We start from the raw sequence: 23650 nt of genomic DNA on the forward strand, positions 1-23650 counted from the left end.
TACTTTCTTGTCACACAAGACTCCCGTTGTTAACCTCTACTTCATCCACCCACCCCTATACGATGTGTGACATCCTCATCGATCTCCCCCGTCCCCTGAATAACTGACCCAAGGTACTTGAAACTACTCCTCTTAGGGATGACTTGTGAGTCGAGCCTCACTTCCACTCCTGCTTCCGTTGGTTCGGCCCCAAATTTGCACTCGAGGTATTCCGTCTTCGTCCTGCTCAGCCTAAAACCTTTAGACTCAAGGGCATGTCTCGAAAACTCTAGCCTCTTGTTGGCTTCGCGTCGTGTCTCGTCAATTAGGACTATGTCATCCGCAAATAGTATGCACCATGGCACCTTCCCTTAAATATGATGCGTTATGACATCCATCACCAGGGCAAATAGGAAAGGGCTGAACGCAGACCCTTTGTGCAACCCCATAACAATCGGAAAATGGTCGGAGTCGCCTTCTACTGTCCTAACCCGAGTCTTAGATCCATCATACATGTCTTTAATCGCCCTAATGTAGTCAACCGGGACCCCTTTAACCTCTAGGCATTTCCATAGGACCTCCCTAGGAACCCTGTCGTACGCTTTCTCTAGATCGATAAACACCATGGGAAGATCCTTCTTCTTATCCCTATATTGTTCCATCACCCTCCTAATAAGGTGGATAGCTTTTGTGGTAAATCATGAACCCGAACTGGTTATCTGAAATAGACACCGTCATTCGCACTCTCATTTCTACCACTCTCTCCCAGACTTTCATGGTATGACTCAGTAATTTGATACTCATATACAACTATAATATCATACAACTTAAATATAATTTTTATAGAATATTGTTCAAAGTTTATACAATAATTAAATAAATGAAAGAAAAATATATAAACAACAGAATACAATTTTTCTACAATTTTACTACAATTTCGTAAATATAATGTATATTATGTCTTCTTCTTCGAGTTTCAATATGAAATTCAGCCAAAACCAAGTCTAATCTTTACCAAAACCCCTCAAAATTGAGATATAAACTCCAAACCATATTCTCAATTGTTTGCAACAACACCCAATCCAAGCAAATAATGGTTTTTGAAAACCCAAATTCGAATTCAAAGCTTCAAAGCCTTTTAATGTCTGTCAATAGTGGAATTGCTGCTCTCTTTTCTTTTGCTTTACATTACTGAAATTAGGAATTGAGAGATAGAGAGAGACGTAGAGAGAATTCTCAATTTTTTGCAGCAACATCCAATTCAAACAAATAATATTTTTTGAAATACCAAATTCGAATTCAAAGCTTCAAAGATTTTTAATGGTTGTCAATGATGGAATCGTGGGTTGGTGCAAGATACGTGAGAGAAGAGAGTGAGATGTGGAGAGAGAGACGTGGGGAGTAGAAGATATGTTAGAATGATTTTAGGACACTAATTATTATCATTAATTCTCTTAAAATGTACATAAATGGTAATTGGGTATATAAAATATAATTATAATAAAACTTGAGTAGGGATGGTAATATAGTTTCATATAGTGTATAGAAATATAAAAATTCCATTATTATAATACAGTCAAACCTCTCTATAACAACTTCGTTTGTTTTGATATTTTTTGGCTGCTATAGTCAAGTGCTGTTATAGAAAATATATATTATAATATAATGTTAAAATCGGTTTTGAAAAAACTTAACGTTTATAGTAAATATTGTTATATAGGGATACTATTATAGAGAGATCTGACTATATTATCAGAATTCGAAAGTTGAGCGCGCTTAGAGCGAAGATAGTACTAGGATAAGTGACCCTATGAAAACCTCGTGTCGTATTTTTTTTACTATGTAAGATTACACTAAATACATTGCCGTATTGCTATTATATACTAAAAAATAAAAAAATAAATAAAAGAAAGCAAGTGGATGCAAGTAACTCAATATTCTGAAGCTTTAACTAGTCTAAAAAGTAAAAGTAACAGTCCACTAAACCGCTGATTACATCACTACTCCACTAAACCCCACTAATACAACTCCACGCACTCTAATAATCCCACCAATATATAAAGAATATGAAATGAATAACAAGTCAAACAAAAAATAATTACAACAAATAATTCTACTAATAATTTTGTTCTGGTTTTATTTGTAACGAGTGCTTGGATTTAGTTTTGGAAAAACTGGTTTTAGACTTTGCATTATCTAACTGCCTTTTGTTTGTTTGTTGAAAAATATTGCTAAAACTCTAAAACAATTTTGACTTTCACATTGATTAAATTAACAGACTGTCTACAACATACGTACTCTTATAATGTTACACATATTTACAATAGATTCTTGAATAAAAAATTAATTAGAAAAAAATTTCAATTTTTCTTGAGGCAAAACTGCAACACTCTAAAATATAGAAGTGATAAATGTGGAGATTAAAGCAATCCATTATTGAAATGACATGTCCACAAAATTTAAGTTTTATTGATCAAATGTCATAAGTATATTAACACAAATAGATTATTTATGAAGTAACAAGTTAATGTAATTTACTAGTAAGACTTATACTTCAATATTATTAATGTAGTCTCACATACAATATATGTGATTCTGATTCCATTACTTTTTTTTTTCTCTTTCCTTTCATTACCACTAAAATTGAAGGTAAGTCTCTTATTATAAGCATCTTTTGGTAACATAATAAAAATAATATAACTAACTTGATATGATTGATCAAACTACACCTATTATTTATACTATCTAACAAACATTAGTAGGAGTAAATAGTTCATAGAAAAAAGATAAAAAAACTATGCTGAGTAAACTTTGCCACGTCATCAGCCAGCTGATTAGAACCCAGTCAACGTCCATGATATGTCCACATCAGCATCCGATTGGACTCGCGTCCAAACAAAAGGACACACAGAAACGGTACCATGTAGGGGCTAAGTTGTCATTTTAGACGACCTACCCTCGCTTTATAACACACCGGGTCTCCTTAATCCTCTTCCATTTTATCGATTTTCTCTCTCTACAGTCCCCCCCCCCCCCTCTCTCTCTCTCTCTCCAGTCCTTTGGTGCCGTTTTTTTTCCTCTGTTCCCATCCTTTGCAGTGTGCGGTAATCGGCTTTTACAGCGGCGGCGGATTTTGAGGTAACGATCGGATTAGTGTTTTTAGGTTGTTTTGCCGTTTTGCTTGTTAGGTTTCGTTTCTTTGTACTTGTGTTAATTTAGCTTGTGATGTTTTTGGATAGATCTGTTTGCTTTGTGTTTTTGGCTTTCGTTTTTGGTCGATCTGTTGTTTCACTTGTGAGTTTTACTCTGATTCTTCCGTTGGCGTGTTTTCGTTGAATTCGCTTGATGATCAGATCTTTTAGGTTATTTCCACTAGCGTTTGCTGTTTTGCTTTCACAAATGTATTTTAAGCCAGTGCTAAGGTGTACTTTAGTTAGCTAGGTTTTTTGTTGTTTTGCTTTCCTGTCCTCTTTGGCGTTTTGTTTTTAGTTTTGTAAATAAGTGTTGCCTATGTCTACAATATAAGTTGCTTGTTCTGTCTATGTATAGTACAGTGGATACTTTTTTATGGGTTTTGGTTTGCGATTTTTCGGTTCTGAGGTCATACCAGTCTCTAAACATTTGAAGAGAATGCGGCTGATCTCTGTGTGAACGTGACTGAATTTTTTCAATCATTGTTGTTTGGTTTTTCTAGTTGATACGATGGTGCGGAAGAGGAGAACTGAGTTACCTGGTTCTGGTGAGAGCTCTGGGTCTCAAGAAACTGGAGGACAGGGTCGTGGCCAGCATCCACAGCTGCTGCAGCAACAACAAGGCGGCTACCAAGGTGCTCAAGAAACTGGAGCACAGAGTCGTGGCCAGCGTCCACAGCAGCAACAACAAGGCAGCTACCAAGGTGGAGGAAGAGGTTGGAGGCCGCAGCAGGGAGGATATGGTGGCCGTGGTGCTGGTGGACCTCCACGTGGTGGAATGGCCCCTCAACAATCATATGGTGGAATGGCCCCTCAACAGTCATATGGTGGACAACCTGAATACTATCAGCAGGGCAGGGGGGCTCAGCAGCATCAACGAGGCGGAGGACCACCCCAGCAACATGGTGGCATAGGTGGCCGTGGGGCACCTTCTGGTGGGCCTTCTAGGCCACCAGCACCCGAGCTGCACCAAGCTACCTCCCAGACTCCATATCAAGCTGCAATGACTACTCAGCCTATACCTTATGTAAGACCAACTGAAACATCCTCTGAAGCTGGTTCCTCATCTCAGCCACCTGAGCAGGCAGCTCTACAAGTGACACAACAGTTCCAGCAACTTGCTTTGCAGCAAGAAGCGGCTCCAACGCAAGCAGTTCCACCTGCATCAAGCAAATCACTACGGTTTCCCCTGCGTCCAGGGAAGGGGAGCAATGGTATGAGATGCATAGTCAAAGCCAATCACTTCTTTGCAGAGCTGCCTGACAAAGACTTGCACCAGTATGATGTGAGTGCTCAAACTTTCTAGTAATTTTTTTTGTTCTTATTATTTTGGTTTCTTATATTCTTCCCTATCGTTTATCATATCTATTGTTAATCATTATTTAATGAATTTCAGGTCACAATTTCTCCAGAGGTGCCATCACGTGGCGTCAACCGTGCTGTCATGGCGCAGCTGGTGAAGCTGTACCAAGAATCTCATCTTGGGAAGAGACTTCCAGCATATGATGGAAGGAAAAGTCTATACACTGCAGGGCCCCTTCCATTTGTTCAAAAAGACTTCAAAATAACTCTTATTGATGATGAGGATGGGCCTGGTGGTGCTAGGTATATGCCTGAAGTTTCAAATAGTTGTTGGTTCAGTTTCTAGCAATTCTAAATTTCTTTTTGTTATTATTGAAACAGAAGGGAAAGGGAATTTAAAGTTGTGATCAAATTGGCTGCCCGTGCTGATCTTCATCACTTGGGAATGTTTTTAGAAGGGAAGCAGGCTGATGCACCTCAAGAGGCGCTTCAAGTTCTGGATATTGTTCTGCGTGAGTTGCCAACATCTAGGTATGGTTTTTGGATGCAATGCACATCAGTGTAGTTTCTTTACATTGTGATGACTGTACACAAAGAAAATTGATTATTTATGAATATCATTTTGTATATTTTCTTAATTTGTGAGTGATGACAGGTTTTGTCCTGTGGGTCGTTCTTTCTATTCCCCTGATTTAGGGCGAAGACAACCATTGGGTGAAGGTTTAGAGAGTTGGCGTGGGTTCTATCAAAGCATTCGCCCCACACAAATGGGCTTATCACTGAACATCGGTATGCATAGTATTGACATTTTGGAACTGTTGTTTTGCTATATTCTTTGAAGTTTTACTTAAACTCCCACAGTAATTAAGAAAAATTTATGATGTTCAATTTTGTGTATCAACGTACAGATATGTCTTCCACTGCATTCATTGAGCCACTGCCAGTCATTGATTTTGTGACACAGCTTCTGAACCGAGATGTGTCATCTAGACCACTGTCTGATGCTGACCGTGTAAAGGTGAACTTCTGACTTTCTAAGAATCTTATTCTTAAGTTCGTGTCATTGTTTATATGTTTGTCCTCTATCTAGTTAGCTTATAGCAGATTGTACTTTATGGATATGTTGTCTTGCTTTGACAACTTGCTTCTTTATGAATGTTGTTTCTCTCACTCCGTAATTGGTGGTTTTTGGGCTGCAGATCAAAAAAGCTCTGAGAGGTGTGAAGGTGGAGGTTACTCATCGTGGAAATATGCGGAGGAAGTACCGCATTTCGGGTTTAACATCTCAAGCAACAAGAGAGTTGACGTATGTAGGCTTATTTAGTTATACAAGAACTTTTATATAAGGTCATATCATGTGTAGCTGCAAATAGTGGGGTTCCTACATGCTGGCTTTCCGTTTCCTGTCATATCTTCCTTGATTCTTTCTTGGTGCTGATCCTTGATCTTTCTCTTTGTTTCCCCCTTGTTTCTTGGTAGCTTCCCTGTTGATGAAAATGGTACAGTGAAATCTGTAATTGAATATTTTCGAGAAACATATGGGTTTGTAATTCAGCATACCCAGTGGCCTTGTCTACAAGTTGGAAATCAGCAGAGACCTAATTACTTGCCAATGGAAGTTAGTGCCTCTTTCACACTGAAAACTAATCTTCGCTCATTATCATATCAATTTTCTATGCTTACATGTATCATGGTCCAGGTCTGCAAGATTGTGGAGGGACAAAGGTACTCAAAGCGCTTGAATGAGAGACAGATCACTGCACTTCTGAAAGTGACCTGCCAGCGTCCCCAAGAGAGGGAGCGTGATATTCTTGAGGTTCGGAGCTCTGCCTTCTTATTTATTTACATGCTTTATTTGGAATACATTGCGATTGAGGAATAGTTGACTTATTGGGCGGTTGATTTATCTTTTAATGTAGAAGTGAAGTGACATATGAGAGTTAAATTAATTGTTACTGGTGCTGTTACTTTGATTCTAAGTTGCTGCACTTCATATCAGTTACTCCCTCCGTTCCAATTTATGTGAACCTGCATGACATGGGCACTGAGTTTAAGAAAAAATGAAGACTTTTGGAATTTGTAGTTCTAAACAAATTAAAAAAGGGCTCAGAGTATTTGTGTGGTTATAAAATCTTCTCATTAAGGGTAGAATTGTAAGTTTAATCTAAATTATTTCCAAATAAACGGACCAAAAAGGAAATAGGTTCACATAAACTGGAACGGAGGGAGTAGTATTTTCTGTTCTGGTATAAATGCATGTTCATATAGATTTATCTATTATTAGGAGCAACAACGCGATGTGTTGGTCACATAGTTTCACTTGATAAGGTTGTGGTGGAAAAGTGAATGTGAATAAGAGATAGATAGATAGAGAAATCTTATTTATATTTATGATTTGTAATTGCATGGCTATGGTTAATCTAGTTTGGGAATTTAATTTGCTGGAACTTGATGATTCACAAATTTGCATCACCTGTACACGTAATTAATGTAAATAACATCTTTTGTTTTCTTCTTTTATGGTGAGAGAGTCTGTCCTGCTTTGTCACAGGCTGTGTTGGTGAATGATTGCCAGTTTTAGTCCCGTGTCATGATCCATATTCCATCTTTAACACATTTCGAAAATAATGTGAGATCTTTAAGGCTAAGCATTTGCCACGGTCACCGACAGAGGATAGTCCTTTTTGTCTAGATTTCTTTGAAGGCTAGACTGTAGTCATTTTTGGCATGTTGAGACTTGGAAAAGATATCATGGTTGCTGTGCTATACTTCACAATATTTATTAGCAAAAGTTACAATCAGATGACTGTTTTTGATTTGATAATTTGCTTATAAATTCACTTCCATTTTATTTTTGTTTCTATGTCAGACCGTACATCATAACGCCTATGCTAATGACCCATATGCCAAGGAGTTTGGTATTAAGATTAGTGACAAGTTGGCACAAGTTGAGGCTCGTATTTTGCCTCCACCTCGGGTAAGTTAAGGCTCCTCACGTCTTTATCAAAAAATTAATTCCTCTCATGGTTGAGGGGGTATGGTCTTACTACCCCCGAGTATACCATTCTTGCTTAAGTTTGATTTGTGCAGTGAAATGTTTATTTTTGTTAGGATTTCAGTAATGAGTATGTATTTCTGCAGCTTAAATATCATGATAACGGTCGAGAAAAGGACTGCCTGCCACAAGTTGGCCAATGGAATATGATGAACAAGGTACCTAGTACTGTTGACACTCTTTAAATTTCATCTCATCTGTTTGTTTTTGTTTTATGTTCAGTTAATTCGTACTATCTGGTGTGTACTGGTAGAAGGCCCGCGTTGCATTTTCCCTTCATTATTTTGATTCAATGAAAACATTGGAGGTGCACTATTATTAGTACACACCATCCTGGCTTTTTTGTGAGACTGCTGTGTGGCTGTGTACTGGTAGAAGGCCCGCGTTGCATTTTCCCTTCATTATTTTGATTCAATGAAAACATTGGAGTGCACTATTACACACCATCCTGGCTTTTCGTTGAGACTGCTTTGTGGCTGTTGTTCTTTGCTCGGCTAAGACTAATACTGTATATCTTACTATTGACAGAAAATGGTAAATGGAGGGACGGTTAACAATTGGATCTGCATAAACTTCTCTCGCAATGTGCAAGACAGTGTTGCACATGGGTTTTGCTCTGAGCTTGCACAAATGTGCCAGATATCTGGCATGGTAAATAAGCAGTTTGCAGTTTTCTTTTCTTGTCATTTTTGGTCTTTCAACCCAATATTGACATTACTATCTTGTCTTTTTAGAATTTCAATCCAAATCCTGTTCTGCCACCTTCGAGTGCACGCCCTGATCAGGTCGAAAGAGTCTTGAAAACTCGATTTCATGATGCTATGACTAAGTTGCAGCCGCATGGGAGAGAGCTTGATTTGCTAGTTGTCATCTTGCCTGACAATAATGGATCTCTTTATGGTATAAATGAAAATAATACCTCTTGTCTTCTTTAGCAGAAGTTTGCACGGTGAGGGGGCTAATTTTTTTTTTATTTCTTGACCAGGTGATCTGAAGCGTATTTGTGAGACTGAACTAGGAGTTGTCTCACAGTGCTGTTTGACAAAACATGTATTTAAGATGAGCAAACAGTATCTAGCCAATGTAGCGCTGAAAATCAATGTGAAGGTGGGAGGGAGAAACACTGTGCTTGTTGATGCAATATCGAGGCGAATTCCTCTTGTCAGCGACCGGCCTACCATCATTTTTGGTGCAGATGTCACCCACCCTCACCCTGGGGAGGACTCTAGCCCATCCATTGCCGCGGTACACTTTGTTATTTAGTTCGTGGACCACATCTTTATCTTTGAGGTTCTGAATGTGTGAAATAATTGTCTTTGCAGGTGGTTGCTTCTCAAGATTGGCCTGAGATTACAAAGTATGCTGGTCTAGTTTCTGCTCAAGCCCATAGGCAAGAGCTTATTCAGGATCTGTACACGACTAGGCAAGATCCTGTTAAGGGGACAGTCGCTGGTGGAATGATTAAGTACGATAACTTTATTGCTTCCTCTTTTTCTAGTACTTCTGTACTTTCTTGGGTTTTTAGCAGTTGGTGTTTCTCTGGATTCTGATAGAGGAAGCTTTTAGCAGCTGGTCTCTTCCTTTGGATTCTGATGGAGGATTGAACTTTTCTTATTATGATATTCTATCTTTTCCTATTTATGATTCAGGGACTTACTTATATCCTTCCGAAGAGCTACTGGACAAAAGCCTCAGAGAATCATTTTCTACAGGTATGGTGAAATAATGCCGTTACCAGTGCAATATGCGATTTTTCCTTTCTTGTTCTTCCTTTGGCTTAAATGAAATACTTTCTCTTTTAGGGATGGTGTCAGTGAGGGACAATTTTATCAAGTGCTTCTTTTCGAACTTGATGCGATCCGCAAAGTATGTTCCTTTCATTTTTGTTATTTATTCTTGTTTATTCTTAATTATAGATTATGTGTAATCTGCTAATTTCCTTTTCCTACTTTTATTTATTAGAAGTATTGCACTGACTTGAGTTAATTCAGGCATGTGCGTCTTTGGAGCCAAATTATCAGCCCCCAGTTACATTTGTTGTGGTTCAGAAACGACATCACACAAGGCTTTTTGCCAATAACCACCGTGACAGAAATGCAGTTGACAGGAGCGGGAACATTATACCCGGTAAGTGTTGATCTAATTTCTTGTACTTTGGACATCTTACAAGTGATGTAAGTGTCGGTCTAAATTCTTGTACTTTGGACATCTTACAAGTGATGCTAAAATCTTATTTTCAAAACATAACTCTACAGGTACTGTTGTAGATTCAAAGATATGCCACCCGACAGAGTTTGATTTCTATCTTTGTAGCCATGCTGGCATACAGGTGAAAGATTGCTATAATGTAAACCATAATGGTGGTCAGTGAGTCCGAATTGTAATGTTAATGAATGTTGTGATACTGTAGGGTACGAGCCGTCCAGCTCACTACCATGTTCTATGGGACGAGAACAAATTCACAGCAGATGCGCTGCAGTCTTTGACCAACAACCTCTGCTATACGTGAGTGCACTTTTGAATTTATCAGGATTGTTCTGGAAATTTCCTTCTGTACTTGGTCATTCTGATGGTCTTTAATCTTCCTCTTTTTAGATATGCAAGGTGCACACGTTCCGTCTCCATCGGTATGCCCCTACACTTGTTTATGGCTTTGTTTGTTATTTAGTCAGTTCTTTTGTAGTCTGTCCTCCCTTCTTTTTACTTATTTTAGCAATAGCTCGTTTATCATAATATGATTTTGAACAGAAATTTTTTGCTTTTGCAGTTCCCCCTGCATATTATGCACATTTGGCAGCTTTCCGTGCTCGATTTTATATGGAGCCTGAGACATCTGACGGTGGTTCAGTAACAAGTGGGGCTGCTGCTGGCAGAGGGGGTGGTGCAGGAGCTGCTGGAAGGAACACCCGAGCCCCAGGTGCTGGTGCTGCTGTTAGACCTCTTCCTGCGCTCAAGGATAATGTGAAGAGGGTTATGTTCTACTGCTAGAATCTTAACAAACAAGCTATAGTTTGGACTTTAGCTGACATGCATCCTTTGGAGCCATTGACTGTTAATTATGGCTTATCATGCTGTTTGTTTTTTGCGTTTTCTATAAATCAATAGTTGTAACTGCTTGGCTTCCCCTAATATTTGTTACTATTGATGCCGGAAAGCTATTTAATGTTTGTGACGTTGTGGTTTTAAGCAGCGCTCTCCTTAGATTCCTCGTGATGATATTTTTATTTTTGCACTGAATTTTAACATGGTGCCATCACCATGATATAATAGATCGAAACCATCAGTGCCTGTTTAGTGGATTGTTCTTGGATCTTGCATTCATGTATCAAAGCACTTGGCTGTTTCAAATTCCTATTAGTCAATACTATATCATTAAGATGTTTCCAGTATGAGTGCAGTGAGGGCATTACAGACGTGCATGTCCTCTCTGATTTGTGTGACTGTTATACTAATGCTTCCAACTTGCGATTCAGTTGTTATAAACTAAAGAAAATAAGTATGTTCACCACTGGTGGAAAATCATATGGATGATGTTTTTGGCTATTCTAGAGGGCTTAAAGGAATCTATTCTTCCATGATAACTCTTTAATGGTTGTGTGTAATCTCTGAAGATGGAGAATGTGATGAACCTAACTGTAACTGCAACACAATAACGAACGGCCATCTCTGATTAACGATTTAATTATAAAATTTAAATATCAGCATGTTTCCTTTAGTAGGAGTTCATTTATAGCATACACAATTCACTGCGTGAAAGTGAAGGGAAGGGCAGATGAAATTTTGTAGGTGAACCAAGGAAGAAAAGAATAAATCTCAGCAAAGACAAGTCATACAAAAAGAAAATATTGGAAGCACTCAAACGTCTGGAGGGAATAGCAAAGACAAAACCAAGATTTGATGGTAAACAAAAAGGGAATTCTTTACTTTGTCTCCATCTTTCTTCTTCTTCCTTGTTGCCACCTTAGCACATACTAGACACCATGGAATGTCTTTATCTTTGCTTCTACACTCCCTCATTGGCTGCCATCAAATTCCCTTTCCATGTGCTTACCTTCTCCTATCATTCAACCATTTCTTATATAAAGCATTGCACCATCATTTGTCACCAAGCACCAAGGGTCCTCACTGCAAGTTTCAACCTATTTTCTTCTTTGCACTCGTAAATACAAATTTACCATGGCCTCAACAGTTGCTGATAGCATGCCTGATGCTTTGAAACAAAGCCGGTATCATATGAAGAGATGCTTCGCTAGGTGAACACCCTTCTTTTATGTTTTTTCCCCTCTACGTGTTTATGTCAAATTTCCATGCATAATGCTAACTACTTTTCTTCTTTTTGACTTCAAAATTGGATGTGAAAGGTTCATTGCAATGGGAAGGAGGCTAATGAAGTTGAAACATTTAACAGAAGAAATAGAAGAAACTATTGAAGACAAGGCAGAAAGAACCAGGATTTTGGAGGGTTCACTTGGAAAAATTATGAGTTCCACACAGGTCAGCACCATTTAACCAACTTAGTTGAACAGGAAAAAAAGAAAAAGCAAAAGAGTTATTGCAAGGCGTAACGATTTTCTTTGAAATTTTCAGGAGGCAGCTGTTGTTCCACCTTATGTTGCTTTTGCAGTAAGGCACAATCCTGGCTTCTGGGATTATGTCAAAGTTAACGCTGAAACTCTCTCTGTGGAAGCTATTTCAGCCAGGGAATATCTCAAATTCAAAGAGATGATCTTTGACGAAGACTGGTAAGTGGAAAATTGTATCATTTTAAAGAGAAACAATTTTGTAACATACAAGAATAGTTTTGATGGTTGAATGTGCAAGCAGGGCAAAGGATGATAATGCACTGGAAGTAGATTTTGGTGCTTTTGACTACTCTAATCCTCGGTTAGCCCTTTCCTCTTCTGTCGGAAATGGGCTCAACTTTATCTCAAAAGTTCTGTCTTCAAAGTTTGGTGGAAAGCCAGAGGACGCCCAGCCTTTGCTTGATTACTTACTAGCTCTTAATCATCAAGGAGAGGTATGAAAATGGACTACCTTTGTTTCTTAAAGGTATTATATAATGATGCGCGTTATAAAGTTCCTTTTTAAATTGAAACTTTGCAGAATCTAATGATCAATGAGAATCTGAATGGTGTTGCTAAGCTTCAAGCAGCATTGATAGTAGCTGAAGTTTTTGTATCTTCCTTTCCCAAAGACACACCTTATAAAGACTTTGAGCATAAGTAAGCTTCTCATATGCTTCCATTGTCATATGCAGTATACCAATGACATGCTACCGAAAAGTTGTTTATGTTTGTGACTTGATTATGAAAACTCTAGGCTCAAAGAATGGGGCTTTGATAAAGGGTGGGGTCACAATGCAGGAAGAGTAAGAGAGACAATGAGACTGCTTTCCGAGATAATCCAAGCACCAGATCCCATAAATATGGAGTCCTTTTTCAGCAAGCTTCCTACTACATTCAACATTGTTATCTTCTCCATTCATGGTTACTTTGGCCAAGCAGATGTCCTTGGTCTGCCCGATACTGGAGGCCAGGTCTACATATACAGCAATTTATCTCCTTTTGCCTCATATTGCTTATTAGCGACACTTGCATCATTGAAATCAGACTTTTACTTCACAGGTTGTTTATATTCTGGATCAAGTAAGGGCTTTAGAGGAGGAAATGTTACAAAGAATCAAGCAGCAAGGGCTAAACGTGAAGCCCAAGATTCTTGTGGTGAGTTTTGCAAAAATATGCTTAGACAGGTTTTGAGATTGATCGGAGAAGGGATTAAGATGATCAAGATCTTTGTTTCCTGCTTTCATGATGTAAACAGGTATCTCGTCTCATACCAGATGCTCGAGGGACAACATGCAATCAGGAGATGGAACCTATTCTTAACTCATCCCATTCTCACATCCTGAGAATTCCATTCAGGACTGAGAAAGGAGTTCTTCGCCAATGGGTTTCTCGGTTTGATATCTATCCTTACTTGGAGAACTATGCCAAGGCAAGTCTTCTAACAAAATTACCACCTATTCATACACTTTATTTACTTTCTTGAACTAATCGTTTGGTTTGTGACGTATATCATTAGGATGCTTCTGCTAAGATACTTGAGCTCATGGAAGGTAAACCAGACCTCATAATTGGGAACTACACTGATGGAAATTTAGTGGCATCTCTATTGGCCAACAAACTTGGAGTTACTCAGGTTCCGTAGCTGATCATATGATCATATTTTCTACATTGTTTCTTGATAATTAAATGGAAATCTTATTGGATGATAACATTTTAGGGAACCATTGCTCATGCATTAGAGAAAACTAAGTATGAAGATTCTGATGTGAAGTGGAAGCAGTTTGATCCCAAGTACCACTTTTCTTGCCAATTTACTGCCGATTTATTGGCAATGAATGCTGCTGATTTTATCATTACCAGCACATATCAAGAAATCGCTGGAAGGTTAGCACTGACTCTCTCAGTATATTTGGCAACTTAATGAATTTACTGCAGTGGCCAACACTAAAAGCTATCATTCGTCCTTCAGCGAAACTAGGCCTGGACAATATGAAAGTCACACAGCATTTACCATGCCGGGGCTTTATAGAGCTGTTTCAGGCATCAATGTATTTGATCCAAAGTTCAACATTGCTGCTCCTGGGGCTGAACAGTCTACCTATTTCCCTTTCACTGAGAAACAGAAACGATTCAGCACATTTCGTCCTGCTATTAACGAATTACTTTACAGTAATGAGGAAAACAATGAGCACATGTAAGTCTAATTGCCCATTTTCCTAATCTAACCATTGCTTAAATCGTTCTGTTTTTACCGGATGTGTGGTACTTATCAGTAACATTTTTTTTTGGATCAGTGGATTTCTTGCAGACCGGAAAAAACCAATTATATTTTCAATGGCGAGATTTGATACAGTGAAGAACCTGTCAGGCTTGACTGAGTGGTATGGGAAGAATAAGAAGTTGCGGAACTTGGTAAACCTTGTTATTGTTGGGGGATTCTTCGATCCATCAAAATCAAAAGACCGGGAGGAAGCAGCTGAAATCAAGAAGATGCATGAATTGATTGAGAAATACCAGCTCAAGGGACAAATGAGATGGATAGCAGCTCAAACTGATAAATATCGAAATAGTGAGCTATACCGAACTATTGCTGACACTAAGGGAGCTTTTGTCCAACCGGCTTTATATGAAGCTTTTGGACTAACCGTTATTGAAGCAATGGATTGTGGATTGCCTACGTTTGCAACTAATCAAGGTGGACCTGCAGAAATCATTGTTGATGGGGTTTCAGGTTTCCATATTGATCCTTACAATGGGGACGAATCAAGCAAGAAAATAGCTGATTTCTTTGAGAAGTGTAAGGTTGATTCTAAATATTGGAACAGGATATCTGAGGGAGGTCTCAAGCGCATTGAAGAATGGTAACAAACTAGTTCCAAGTTTAAAAAATGGAAAAAATGCTTATCATGTTATATTTTCGTGGTTTTAAGTTCTGCTTCGATGCAGTTATACGTGGAAGATTTATGCAAACAAAGTGTTGAATATGGGATCAATCTATGGATTTTGGAGACAATTCAATGTGGGGCAAAAGCAGGCTAAGCAAAGATACTTTGAGATGTTTTACAATCCTCTCTTCAGGAAATTGGTAGGTTGTATATGTTGAATACAATTTACTAAGATCCTCAAAATGACCAAGAAATATACATTGACTATGCTACTTTTGTAATTTCACAGGCCAAAAGCGTGCCGATCCCACATGAAGAGCCATTGCCACTTGCAACATCAGACTCTACTCAATCCCAAGAATTAAAACTACCACTACCAGTTCCAGCAGCAGTAGCTAAAGTTCTGCCATTAACAAGGCATGCTTTTAACTTAATTACTTCTCTACCTAGAGTAACTGGTAAAGTGGATGTCAAGTGACCAGGAGGTCACGTGTTCGAGCAGTGGAAACAACCTCTTGCAGAAATGCAGGGTAAGGCTGCGGACGATAGAACCTTGTGGTCCGGCCCATACCCGGACCCCGCGCATAGTGGGAGAGCTTAGTGCACCGGACTGCCCTTTTTTACTTCTCTACCTAGAGTGTATATATTTCAATACAATGGAGTTATTTTCTGATTATCGTGATTCTTGGTTTAAAACAGGATTGCACCTCAGGAAAAAGAAGAAGACAAGAAACTTGAGACCTCAAGAACAGAGATGGCGCAACATGCTTGCCATTGGCTTTGTCTTTGTGTTTCTGCTTCTGTTATAGTTTATGCGTTGGTAAAATTGTACCGTTTAGTTGAATGATTCTGAACCTTAACACGTTAGGAAAGAACACTGAAATAAAAGGAAAATCATCAAAGGGACAAAATGCTAGCTTATGTCTCATTCAGTTGAAATGTTAATAATATTCTTGTAGTGATGACCAATTACAGGAGTAATAAAATTGCCAGGCATTTTGTTTGAATTGCATTTTATGACAGGTTACCACCTGATGGTTAAGTGGCTTATTTGTTTACCATTTAGCATATGTACTCATATAGTGTAAATAACTTTTACACAATCAATGTATTTTAACCTGTCACAGCAGGTAACATGCCTTATCTTTCAAGTTACTAACCCTATCTTTTACGTACGGTTGCGTTATCTTTTATATGACATGATAGTAGGAGACTCTTTTTATAATTAATTTGAATGTATAGAAGTAAGGGGTGTATATGAACCGGATTGATTTGATTTTTATTAAGATCAAACCAAATCAACTATATCGGTTTGGATTAGTTCGATTTTGACAGGGTTTTCGTTTTTTTTTTTACTTAAATGTTGTTTCAATCTTACTTTGTTAATTTTTTAATAAGTAAATATATGTTTAGTAAAAATTAAAAAATAGACAAATACATTATCTATTAAATATTCTTATGGGAGAATCTACTTAGTAACACATGATAGTTAATTATTTTTTTAGTCGTCTGACAATAATTTTTCGTTGATGTACACTTTCAAGGTTAACTGAATTTAGTAATTAAACATAAAAATCAATATGATACTAAATAATAATAACCATTTCAAATTCAAAAAAGATATAAGAATTTAATAGATCTTGACATATGAATATGGAAGAACAAAGTGATTAACGCATTTCAGTAACACTTGATAAGAAAGTGATCACACAACCCATTATTTAAGGTTAATAAATATGGAGCACTTCTTATTTTATTTAATATTATATCCCATAAGAGAATACTAAATATTTCTAGATATTTTTTTAAAGAAAATTCTATATAAAATCTTAAAAGTATATATAAATTTAATTATATATTTATATGTCGGTTTGGTTCGAATTTCTTACTCAATATAATACCAAACCAAATCAAACCAAACCTAGTCGGATTTTTTAATCGGTTTGGTTTGGCTTTTTCATTTGGTGCGATTTTCCGGTTTGGGGATCAAGTGAGAGGGTTTTCCTTTTTTTTTTGGGGGGGGGGGTGTGCTTCTGGCAAAAGCGGATCCAGGATTTAAATTTTATGAGTTCAACTTCTAAGATTTTTAGCATTGAACCCATTATATTTTTGAAGTTATGGGTTTGTACCTATTATTTTTACAATTTTAATGATTTTTTCTATACAAAATTTTACTCCATATCAAAAGTTATGAGTTCAATTGAACTCATAGGCCGAATACTACATCCGCCTCTGGCTTCTGGCCATTGCAAATTTTGAAAAGTTACCATGAGCTGATAAATTCCAAAAGATTCTGCAGGAAAGAAGAAGAAATATTTTGCATGCACTTTACATGAAGATGAAAGCGTGAGACTAAATTCTGTTGCGTAATTTCAGAAAACCAATCAATTTTCTAGTGAAAAACCACTGTCACATGAATCCTTCGAGTGAATAAAGGAAAGAAACCAAACACATGAATCCAATATGTCGAATTCAAAGGACACATGAAAAATCTCTACGAGAAGGTCGACGAGGAACAAAACTCATGAGTTCATTCATGCTTTTCTCTCTTGTAGTTGAACCATATATGCGCGAAGCCAGGAATTTTTATATACACAATATAATTTTTCGGTAAATCATATTCGATTGACTATCCTTTAATGTATGTAGCTACGCCACTGCTGACATATGAAATTAGCAAATCTTCCAAAGAAACTCATAAATTAGTGCGATTAAAGGTTTGGTAATACAATGACGGATTCAGGATTTTCATATCATGGGACGTTCAGACTTCAACTATTTTTAGTTTGAAAATAGCTATTGAGATAGGGTGCTCAGTTAACATATTTATATGAATTACTAGTACTTTAATATAGGTACTCCCTCCGTCCAAGTTTACTTGTCCACCGTTGACTTTGCACACCTTATAAGAAACAATAAATAATACGATAATTTCATTATATCACCCTTATTTAATATAGGTTAGTTTGATATTTTCATATTATCTTAATAACACTTTTTATTAAGTAAGACATGAAATGTTTAAAATCATAATATTTTAAAGGTACTTTTATATGTTATAGTAGTATATATTATCAAACTGATGTGTCAACTGTGTTTCTTTTTTATTTTCTTAAAATTCAGAGCCAATTAAACACTATCATATTTGGAAAAAGTTGTAAATTATTACGCTTATTTAAAATGAAACCGACAGTGGTAAAGAATCACGTATCCAACTGTAAGATAATCAAAAACAATAATGAGGACAACAAGTATTACTGACATGTTGAAGAAAATTAAAATGCACGAGGGGTGTCGCCTGTATAAAATAAATATACTCTCTCCAACTTTAATTGTTTTTTTAAAATTATTTTCACAGATATTTAAAAATCCGTTTTTTAATATTAATTAATAATAAAATTGACCATATTAATCTTAATTTTTTTATTAAAAATACGACAAATAGTACTCATAGGTTCTCTACTCGAAGGACAACTGTTTTACTCGAAGAACAACTTTTAGAAAAAAGTTAATTCCTTCTTGATATTTGAAAAAATAAAATATTATGGACTACTAAAAAAAAGAAAAATCAAAAAATCAATTAAAATTAACCGGGGGAAGTATACTTCTAATACAAATATAGAGGTCGTTTCTCAAAATGCGACACCGTATGTCCTTTCACTTACATACTACCTCCTTTCATCTTGAATTATTAAATTCTTAATTAATAATTTTTACCCATTTAATACGTAAATTTTTAGCACAATACATAATTTGAATCAAAATTATTGAATCTGTCTTAACCCGTAACCTCAACTCTAGCTCTGCGGCCCTTGATGTAAACCATATAGCATTGAGATTAATAAGATTTTAAAAAATTAAGGGGAACTTTCAGAACTGACTATTGTTTGGAGGCTTATTGCTGGGCGTACGTAGTTATAATTTAGCTAATTACATGCAGTAACTACTAACTGCTTGCCACGGGATATATGTTGATGTATTCAATTCAGTAGTATATATATTGTATTCAATTCGGATGTATTCATTCTTGTATATTTTATATTGTATCCAATTTCGCTATATTGAATTAAGTTGTATTCAAACAACAAAAATAAAGAAATAGGAGGTATACCTCTCTATTCAATTCGGCTGTATACATTGTATTCAATTCGACTATATTCATTTTTAATTATTTTACATTGTATTCAATTTCACTATATTCAATTCGACTATATTCAAACAACAAAAAACCACTCAAATAGTGATATTCGACCGTATTCAATTCACTATATTCATTCATAGCTAATTTTACAGTGTATTCAATTTACTGTATTTAATTCGACTGTACTCAAACAATAAAAATTCAAAAATACAGGGATCTACCACAAAAAATAACCTTCGAAATACATAAATACAGACAAAAATACAAAAATAAATTGTATTTGCTTGAAAAATACATAATACACTCAAATTTGAGTATCTTTGTATAAAATAGAATGTATTTGCATCATTATATGTGACTCAATATCAAATAAGAAAAGAAAGTTCGTCGGTGATGGCGTATTTCAGCCAAACAAATTTCCACCCTCCGTCGTCTTCACACATCACCACCCTCCATTGTCTCCGCAAATCAGAACCGTCGATCCAGACCCATCACCACCCACTATCAGATCTGAAATTACGAAGTCGCCACCCACCGTCTGGATCTGGATCTAACGTCGCCAGATCTGGATTTGGATATGACGCCGAATCTAGGTCTAACGTCGGATCTAGGTCTAACTCGGATCTCGACAACGGCCTTGCCGAGGGCAAAGAGAGGGGGGACGATGACAAAGAGCTGAGGGAGAAGAGAGAGAGAGAGTTGAGGGAAAAGTTGAGGGAAAAGTTGAGGGATCAGTTGTATATATTTATACTTTGCTATAAAATATAAAAAGTGACTATAAATAATAATATTTTTTAAGCGTTTTGGTTTATAGAGTGTATTAGTTAGCTATAATATGTAAAATTTCTGAAAATAAATACTCAATTAAACTAGAACTGGAAATATAGAAAGAAAGGTTCAAAGAAATTCTCAATTTTTTTTTTACTATTTGGTTTTCTATAAAATAAGCCAAAAACTATATCTGATCACCTACTGGGCAAATGTAGTGATGAACCAATGGGTTCAATTGGACACATAATTTTCGATGCGGAATAAAAATTTATATAAAAATTTATTAAAATTGCAAAAATAGTAGATATGAACGCATAACTTTAAAAATATAATGGGATCAATGCTAAAAATCTTGAAAGCTGAACCTATAGGATTTAAATCTCTGATCTGCCTCTGATCACCTAAATTGACCAAAAAAATAAAAGAAAATATTATTCAACTTTTTCGACTCGCTCATATCTGATCTGACCAACTCATTTACCACCCCTAGATCTGCCTAACTCATAACCTCAACTCTAGCTCTGCCGCGCCCTTGATGTAAACCCTATAACAAGATTAATAAGGTTTTAAAAAATTAAACACTCAATTAATCTAGAACTGGAAATATAGAAAGAAATGTTAAAGAAATTCTAGAATTTTTTAATCATTTGGTTTTCTATAAAATAAGCCAAAAACTCTATCTGATCACCTAACGTGACCAAGAAAATAAAGAAGATATTATATCATGTAGGTGCGATTAAGTCATTCACCACGTGAATGTATGCAATTTGTTAAATTTTTAATTATGTGATAATCTTGAACGTTAATACAATATGAGATATTTTAGGCATTGGCTTTCTATATAAAGGAGAGAGGAGAATACTCTTATACTTGTACTTCATATTTTCAGCTAATAAAATATTTCTCTCCCTTCTTATTATATTTCTTGATCATGTTATTGTCTACAGCTATTGATAAGAATCATGTTCACAAAATACCAAAAGATGGGATGCCAGATTTAATCCGTTCAATTGCAGAAAACCATGAAGCTGGCCAGCCATTTTATCTACTTGATTTGGCTATAATTGAAAAGCTTATGGACAAATGGAACCATTCTTTTCCAAATATGAAACCTTTCTATGCTGTGAAATGCAACACTGAACCTGCACTTCTTACTAAACTAGCCAAATTGGGTGCAAATTTTGATTGTGCTAGCCAACTAGAAATAGAAACCGTCTTAAATCTCGGAATTAGCCCAAACCAAATCATATTTGCTAACCCATGCAAAGCTATTTCCCACATCAAATACGCAGCCACTGTTGGGGTCAATCTCACAACTTTTGATTCCAAACTTGAAATTGACAAGATCAAGAAATGGCAACCACAATGTCATTTGTTGCTTCGAATTAAAGCCCCTAGTGATAGTGGCGCGTTACGTCCCCTGGGAAAAAAATTTGGTGTATTACCAGAAGAAGTTGAGCCATTACTGCATTATGCTTATAATGTGGTAGGGCTGAAAGTTGTAGGCGTTTCATTTCACGTTGGATCTATAGCACAAGATCCCAGCATTTATCGCGAGGCGATTGCAACTGCTAGGACCGTGTTTGATGTTGTTGATCATCTTCGAATGCCTAAAATGCAGATTTTAAACATTGGTGGAGGATTTAGATCAACACCATTGTTCGAGGAAATAGCTAGTGTGGTAAATGAAGCAGTCCAAGATTATTTTTCCATGCCTAATTTAACAATATTTGCAGAGCCAGGACGGTTTTTTGCGGAGACAGCCTTTACATTAGTCACTCATGTGATTGGTAAAAGAGTTAGAGGTGAAAAAATAGAGTATTGGATTGATGAAGGGATTTATGGATCATTTAGGCCAACACTTTATAATAGTTGTTTTGTGGGTATAAAACCATTGTTACGTCAGGTAACAGAAAAATCTTGTCAAATTTGTGAGTCAACTATTTATGGACCAAGTTGTGACTCACTTGATGCAGTAGCTATTGACATAAAATTGCCAGAGCTTCATTTGGATGACCTGATAGTGTTTTACAACATGGGCGCATATTCAATATGCGGAGGAACTAAATTCAATGGATTTGATATGTTATCTACACCTACCTATCTTGTTAACGCAAACTCTAGCTAAAATATGTCCACGGACAACAAAATAATGAATAGGAGCACTCCTTGTTATTTTTATTACTTACATGAGCATGATTGAATAAAGTATTTGTTCACATTTAAGTGTATCTATTTGCTACATTAGGCCGCCGTTTATGGTAGTGAGATCTGTTAGTACATTTGAATGACATGCTTTTGTGAGACAAGGACATCTATTTTATTACAAGCTTTCCTATTTTTCCTTTTTAGTCTTAGTGTGTGTTTGGTACGAAGAAAAATGTTTTCATGAAAAATGAATGGTTATATGATTTATTTTCCCTTTTTTGGTTGGTGAGTGAAATTTTTTTTCTGGAAAATATTTTCTAGTGTTTGGTTAGAGAGTAGAAAATATTTTTTTATGCTACTCTCCCTACTCACCCCCCTTCTCCAAAGTCCCCATGTTCTCTTGCTCCCCCCTCCCCCCCCCCCCATATATCCCAATGTTTTCATAACTCTATTTTTTTAAAAAATTTAATTATTCTTCTAAGAATTCACACAAACCCAAATGAAATAATGTGTTGCATTACTTTTTAATGCAAAGATAACATTGAAATTTGTGCTCCATAACTAAAAAGAAAATACTTTTTTGGTTCAAAAATAAAGTATTCTATCTACAACATGAAAATAAAATACTTATTTTGTTGAAATGAAAGAAAATATTTTTTTTGCATCATGAAAAGAAAATACTCATTTTGTTGAAATGAAAGAAATATTTTTTCTACATCATGAAAAAAAAATACTTTTTTTGTTGAAATGAAAGAAAATAGTTTTCTACATCATGAAAAAAATACTTTTTTTGTTGAAATGAAAGAAAATATTTTTGTTAAATCATGAAAAGAAAATATTTGTTTTTGTTAAAATGATAAAAAATACTTTTTTCTATCATGAAAAGAAAAAAAATCATTTGTTGAAACGGAAAAAAGTATTCTATCTATAACACAAAAAGAAAGTACCATTAATAATATTTCTATTTAGGGTAAGAGTTGGGGGTTGGGAGTGGGGGTGGTTTGATGGGGATGATAAATAGGGTACCATTGGGGGTTGAAGAAAGTACCATTAATAATACTTTTTAGGGAAAATATTTTCCTCCAATTGAAGGAAAATGAGTTCATGAAAAAAATATTTTCCAAAATATTTAAGGCAATTAAACATGAAAAAATTAAAAAATATTTTCCTTCCTATCAAACACACTCTTAATTTGGATATTTTAAAGTGTATCCAAACTGTATTGAGGATGTTAGGTTTTACTTTCTCCTCCTTTGTGCATTTATTTTTAGGTGCATAAGAATAATGCTGAATAAGGTGTATTAGTAATGCTGGTATTAGTTATGCTTGCATTATTTATGCTGGTATTAGTTATGCTGACATATTTTTTATCCATTGTTTGGTTTGATGTATTAAAGTATTGCACAATTTCTAAAAGAATTGTTTGTTTATAAAAATTCCCTCAAAACTAGTCCACGCTCTAACTTTTTAAAAGAAACATATGTTGAGAAATGTTTTTATATGAAAAAGTTTTAAAAAAATTATTTTATTTGTCTACCTATATTGTAAAATAAAATAAAATATTTATTTATGAAAAAGGAAATATGCTAAGTATTTATTTATTTACTAGGGAT

The 23650-nt window shown here is 35.9% G+C and overlaps 3 protein-coding genes across 3 annotated transcripts; all 3 read left to right on the plus strand.

Annotated features, from left to right (window-relative positions):
• The first annotated feature begins 2994 nt into the window (after positions 1-2994).
• Positions 2995-10713, plus strand: LOC104220986 (protein argonaute 1-like). Its single transcript, XM_009771957.2, has 22 exons — positions 2995-3117; positions 3674-4455; positions 4567-4775; positions 4854-5003; positions 5128-5261; positions 5381-5490; positions 5672-5778; positions 5952-6090; positions 6172-6288; positions 7342-7449; positions 7614-7685; positions 8056-8178; positions 8262-8427; positions 8513-8772; positions 8850-8992; positions 9177-9239; positions 9330-9393; positions 9519-9654; positions 9783-9856; positions 9938-10032; positions 10123-10154; positions 10295-10713. The coding sequence occupies exons 2-22, from the start codon at positions 3682-3684 to the stop codon at positions 10513-10515; spliced, it is 3297 nt and encodes a 1098-aa protein (XP_009770259.1). The 5' UTR covers positions 2995-3117; positions 3674-3681; the 3' UTR covers positions 10516-10713.
• A 700-nt stretch (positions 10714-11413) lies between these two features.
• LOC104220987 (sucrose synthase 5-like) lies at positions 11414-15984 on the plus strand. Its single transcript, XM_009771958.2, has 15 exons — positions 11414-11780; positions 11889-12021; positions 12115-12269; positions 12352-12544; positions 12631-12749; positions 12847-13063; positions 13152-13247; positions 13348-13521; positions 13609-13725; positions 13810-13976; positions 14062-14286; positions 14387-14953; positions 15039-15177; positions 15267-15394; positions 15677-15984. The coding sequence occupies exons 1-15, from the start codon at positions 11704-11706 to the stop codon at positions 15822-15824; spliced, it is 2655 nt and encodes an 884-aa protein (XP_009770260.1). The 5' UTR covers positions 11414-11703; the 3' UTR covers positions 15825-15984.
• Positions 15985-20777: 4793 nt separating this feature from the next.
• On the plus strand, positions 20778-22120 carry LOC104220988 (ornithine decarboxylase-like). Its single transcript, XM_009771959.1, has one exon. The coding sequence runs from the start codon at positions 20821-20823 to the stop codon at positions 22015-22017; it is 1197 nt and encodes a 398-aa protein (XP_009770261.1). The 5' UTR covers positions 20778-20820; the 3' UTR covers positions 22018-22120.
• Positions 22121-23650: the final 1530 nt, after the last annotated feature.

The sequence above is a fragment of the Nicotiana sylvestris genome, chromosome 3, assembly GCF_000393655.2.
Source record: "Nicotiana sylvestris chromosome 3, ASM39365v2, whole genome shotgun sequence".
In the NCBI taxonomy this organism is placed as follows: Eukaryota; Viridiplantae; Streptophyta; class Magnoliopsida; order Solanales; family Solanaceae; genus Nicotiana; species Nicotiana sylvestris.

Bases quoted from the DNA above. Each gene is read 5' to 3' on its own strand.
- LOC104220988 (XM_009771959.1), top strand. From the start codon at position 20,821: ATGTTATTGTCTACAGCTATTGATAAGAATCATGTTCACAAAATACCA.
- LOC104220987 (XM_009771958.2), top strand. From the start codon at position 11,704: ATGGCCTCAACAGTTGCTGATAGCATGCCTGATGCTTTGAAACAAAGC. The intron at 11,781-11,888 runs GTGAACACCCTT...TGGATGTGAAAG, and splicing joins ATGAAGAGATGCTTCGCTAG to GTTCATTGCAATGGGAAGGA. The intron at 12,270-12,351 runs GTAAGTGGAAAA...ATGTGCAAGCAG, and splicing joins ATGATCTTTGACGAAGACTG to GGCAAAGGATGATAATGCAC.
- LOC104220986 (XM_009771957.2), top strand. From the start codon at position 3,682: ATGGTGCGGAAGAGGAGAACTGAGTTACCTGGTTCTGGTGAGAGCTCT. The intron at 8,993-9,176 runs GTACGATAACTT...TTTATGATTCAG, and splicing joins GTCGCTGGTGGAATGATTAA to GGACTTACTTATATCCTTCC. The intron at 10,033-10,122 runs GTGAGTGCACTT...TCCTCTTTTTAG, and splicing joins ACCAACAACCTCTGCTATAC to ATATGCAAGGTGCACACGTT.